General features: G+C 42.9%; 1 protein-coding gene across 1 annotated transcript in view; it reads left to right on the top strand.

Annotated features, from left to right (window-relative positions):
• The window catches only part of robo3 (roundabout, axon guidance receptor, homolog 3), a gene marked incomplete at its 5' end in the record, with an annotated part of 150,217 nt that overhangs the window by 122,716 nt on the left and 22,501 nt on the right, over positions 1-5,000 (top strand). The window contains one exon of the mRNA XM_084458810.1: positions 3,343-3,548. Coding sequence (XP_084314936.1) covers positions 3,343-3,548 — 206 coding nt within the window. The remainder of the gene's footprint in view (positions 1-3,342; positions 3,549-5,000) is intronic.

The raw sequence follows: 5,000 nt of genomic DNA, 5'->3' as shown, positions 1-5,000 counted from the left end.
TTCTGCAGAGTCGGACTCTAGCACAGGAAGTGAATCCGGGCTGAGTGAGTTCACTTGAGGACGAGGTAGATAGGTTATACCGTGAAAAAGGAAGTGACATAGTTTCAGGATGAAGAGGACAGGGAAGTGATGTCACACAGGAAGAATTTGTAGTTTTAACAGACTGATCTATGAGAACGAACTACAAAGTTAGAACAACAGTCAAGTAGGAAAACAAAACACTTTGGTGAGACTCGAATTTCATTCACAGCATGTTGTCAGCGGGGAGACAGAACTAAACTAGATTGCCTCGTGCGCTCGGCTGAAAGAGAGCCCCACGGCGTCGATTCGACGGGGAACGTGACAGGAACTTGGATCTGTGCTCTCACATTCTTTCACAGCTCCATTGTGTTTTGTACCTCAGGTCCATAGAATCTATAAATATGTTACGCACATCAGTAGTGCGCTGGTGCAGAACAAGAAGGTAAACAATTCAAAATAGTGAGGTCCACGACACAGCTACTGCGCCACCAAAATGTATTTTGCAACACAAAACCTTTTCGACCTGCAAAGGTCTTCGTCAGGTGAATTCGATTACCTTGACCCATGACCTTATATTGTCACACATGTGACAATAACGTGTGTTGCAAAATACATTTTGGTGGAGCGGTAGCTGTGTGCGGATCTAACTATTTGTAATTATTTAACTCCTTGTGACATGACTTCGTCAAAAGGTTCTTATTCACATACATGACATGACATTGTCAGAGGGTTCCTATACACACGATATAAGCTATATCCTATGTAACATATCCCACTAATATAACATATCTGAGAAAAAGAGAATATGTTGGTATATTAGTGGGATATGTTAGCCTACATATGTTAGCCTACCCTCCTGTGTCAGTAGCCTCTGAACTTCTATCCACCAGGGCCTGCAATGAATTTGCCTCATTCTTCACTGACAAAATTCAGAAAATTAGACAAGCAGTCAGTGCCTCCATTCCAGGTACAGGACATGTGTCGTCACACTGTCCACTTAAAATCAATAATTGTACCATGACACAATTTAATCCGATCAACCATAAAATCCTGGGGGACACTATACAATATCTGAAATCCTCCACCTGTTGCCTTGATGTTCTACCTACAGACTTCTTCAAAACTGTATCCAACTGCATGGCCTCTGATTTACTACAAATTGTAAACACATCTCTTCTTTCAGGTGTGTTCCCACATACCCTGAAAACTGCAGTCATCAAGCCACTCTTAAAAAAGAATAATCTAGACAGCTCACAAATGAACAATTATAGGCCCATATCAAACCTCCCATTTCTAAGCAAAATAATTGAAAAGGTTGTTTTCCAACAACTGAATAACTTCCTGGCACTAAGTAATGGCTTTGATGTCTTCCAGTCAGGATTTCGACCACATCACAGCACCGAGACTGCTCTAATTAAGGTATTTAATGACATCCATTTAAACACAGATAATGGCAAAATCTCAGTCTTAGTACTACTGGATCTCAGTGCTGCGTTCGACACGGTAGACCACAACATACTACTAGGCCGACTGGAAAATTGGCTGGGAATTTCTGGTACAGTGTTAGATTGGTTTGAATCCTACTTAAAGGACAGGGATTATTTTGTGTCTATAGGCAATTACAAATCTGAGCTGACAAAAATGACCTGTGGAGTTCCCCAAGGCTCCATCCTGGGGCCTCTTCTGTTCAACATTTACATGCTCCCACTAACTCAAATTATGGAAAACAACAAAATATGTTACCATAGCTATGCAGATGACACACAAATTTATATCACTATATCACCAGGAGACTATAATCCCATACAAGCGCTGAGTAAGTGCATTCAACAAATCAATGATTGGATGTGCCAGAACTTTCTCCAACTAAACAAAAATAAAACTGAAGTAATTGTCTTTGGAGCCAAAGAAGAACGATTAAAAGTCAGTGCTCAACTTCAATCAGTAATGCTAAAAACCACAAACGAAGCCAGAAATCTTGGTGTAGTCATGGACTCAGACCTGAATTTCAACAGCCACATTAAGTCAATTACAAAGTCAGCCTACTATCACCTGAAGAATATATCAAGGATCAAAGGATTTATGTCCCAGAAGGATTTGGAAAAACTTGTCCATGCGTTTATCTTCAGTAGACTCGACTACTGTAACGGCATGTATACAGGTCTCTCTAAAAAATCGATCAGACAGCTGCAGCTGATTCAGAACGCTGCTGCTCGAGTCCTCACTAAGACTAAGAAAGTGGAGCATATCACACCAGTACTAAGGTCTTTACACTGGCTTCCTGTCTGTCAAAGAATTGACTTTAAAATACTGCTGTTGGTTTATAAAGCACTGAATGGCCTAGGGCCAAAATATATTTCTGATCTGCTCATATGCTATGAACCATCCAGACCCCTCAGGTCGTCTGGCACAGGTCTACTTTCTGTCCCCAGAGTTAAAACAAAACATGGAGAAGCAGCATTCAGTTTTTATGCTCCACATATCTGGAACAAACTTCCAGAAAACTGCAGGTCTGCTGCAACTCTTGGTTCTTTTAAAACAAGCCTGAAGACTTTTCTTTTTGCCACTGCTTTCTAAGAGGAGCTATGTTTATCAGTATACTGCACTGTAACTTTTATTCCTGTATTCTATTTGTCCTGCTTTTTGTTTAAATATCTATAATGACTTGCTTTTTGTTTTAATGCTTTTAATTTGTCCTGCCTTTTGTTTTAAATGTCTATAATGTCTTGCTTTTTGTTTTAATGCTTTTAATGTCTCATGTAAAGCACCTTGAATTGCCCTGTGGCTGAAATGTGCTATATAAATAAACTTGCCTTGCCTTGCCTACATATGATGTGTAGCTTACATATACTGTGTGTATAGGAACCCTCTGACAATGTCACATGTGATGCATGTGTGACAATATAAGGTCATGGGGTCAATGTAATCAAACTCACCTGACGAAGGGCTTCGCAGGTCGAAACGTGTGTTGCAAAATATATTTTGTTGGAGCAGCAGCTGTGTGGGCACCTCACTATTTTAAATTCTGTGCCTCAAATCCAGCCATTAGCATTCTGTAGAGGCAGAAGAGATACTATGTCCTCAGGATATTCTGTTGATCATCTCTCCCTGGCGCTATATGCTAGTACACGAGGCCTGTGATATGAATTCAAAGCATGAAATGTGGGAAACAGTTTGACACCTATTAGAGAATTTTGAGCGTGGTTATGAAGTATCAATATCAGCAGATTTCATCTCATTTTTTCAATATTTACATAATGTAGACTCTAATTTATTAGGCTGTTATATTAAATCTCTCTCTCTCTCTCTCTCTCTCGACAGCACCCTCCGACCGGGTCCCGCCCATCATCCGCCAAGGCCCGTCCAATCAAACTCTGGCGCCGGGATCCACCGCCCAATTGCAGTGCCACGTGATGGGCAACCCCCTGCCCAGCGTCCAATGGGAGAGGGACGGCCAGAGGATCCTGGGTAGCGACGAGCGCGTCAGCCTGATGGAGAACGGCACGTTTCAGATCGTCAACCTCCAGGTGCGTCAGAACAAAGGCCCGCCTCCAAATCAACTCTTACATCTCCATAAATTAGTTTTGCCTCTGCCTGGCGTATTAGCATATGAAACACAACATTTCTCACCACACTCCCAGCACTCATAACCAACTCGCTAATTCTTCGAGGTGACTCATGCAGAATGCAATTATACCTGCGTAATATTGCCTCTGAAAACCCACTATTCAGCTGTAATGACATTTACTCTCCGTTAGTGATTATTCACAATATTGTTGTGCGTTTTATGGCCTTTTCAGCACAACTCATCCAACAGCACGTCGTCTGTGATATATCCCTATTTGCATATTACTTGTCACCCAGGTCAGACAAGATATACACTCCTGAGACCCAACTCAGCAATTTAATTGCGATACAGATATTAATATTTAAACGCGGGACGTTTTTATGGTTTGCGGTCGACCGAGGTAATGGTCCCGTACGTGGCGTCAGCGTAGCAGTGATGCATAATCCGGAAGATAATGACCGAGTGTGGTCATTAGCAGTCATTAGCGCTAGCGCGCTTCACGTTAATGAAATCCAATTCTACCCAGAAGCCCCTCTGGGGGCACGGGCGGCACCTGAGGTCACTGGAACGTTGGCGAGCTCGGGGATGATGCATTAATTGATTGTGAGTCCAGCAGTGATTAACAACGCCCGTGACTTTAATTAAATCTTGGCTGCGGTACTGAGAGAGAGAGAGAGAGAGAGAGAGAGAGAGAGAGAGAGAGAGAGAGAGAGAGAGAGAGGAAGACGGGAAGCATCTCATAAGTATTTTAAATAATTTTAATTACATTATATAATATTGTCGCTTTAAAACTGTGCTTACTGTAATTAGGAGTGTGTGTAGCACACACACACACACACACACACACACACACACACACACACACACACACAATTGCGGAGGCTCAGCCCTGGTACTGCTTAACATCCTACTAATTAACACTGTTAATACACACACCCACACACACATGTTCAGCTTTCATTCTGCCTCGTGACTCCTCTAGCCCAACATGCTCACTTAGACCCAGACCTCCAGGGAGCTTCCTTCAGCCTCCACTGAGGCCCAGAGACACAGGAAGTTGTCCAGAGAAACAGGAAGTTGTCCAGAGACACAGGAAGTTGTCCAGAGACACAGGAAGTTGTCCAGAGACACAGGAAGCTGTCCAGAGACACAGGAAGTTGTCCAGAGACACAGGAAGTTGTCCAGAGACACAGGAAGTTGTCCAGAGACACAGGAAGCTGTCCAGAGACATAGCAAGTTGTCCAGAGACACAGGAAGTTGTCCAGAGACACAGGAAGTTGTCCAGAGACACCGCAAGTTGTCCAGAGACACAGGAAGTTGTCCAGAGACACAGGAAGTTGTCCAGAGACACAGGAAGCTGTCCAGAGACAAAGGAAGCTGTCCAGAGACAAAGGAAGCTGTCCAGAGACAC

Source organism: Borostomias antarcticus, assembly GCF_949987555.1.
Source record: "Borostomias antarcticus genome assembly, chromosome: 1".
NCBI lineage: Eukaryota > Metazoa > Chordata > Actinopteri > Stomiiformes > Stomiidae > Borostomias > Borostomias antarcticus.
The sequence above is the reverse complement of the archived record's forward strand: the minus strand, read 5'-3'. Positions and strand labels throughout refer to the sequence as shown.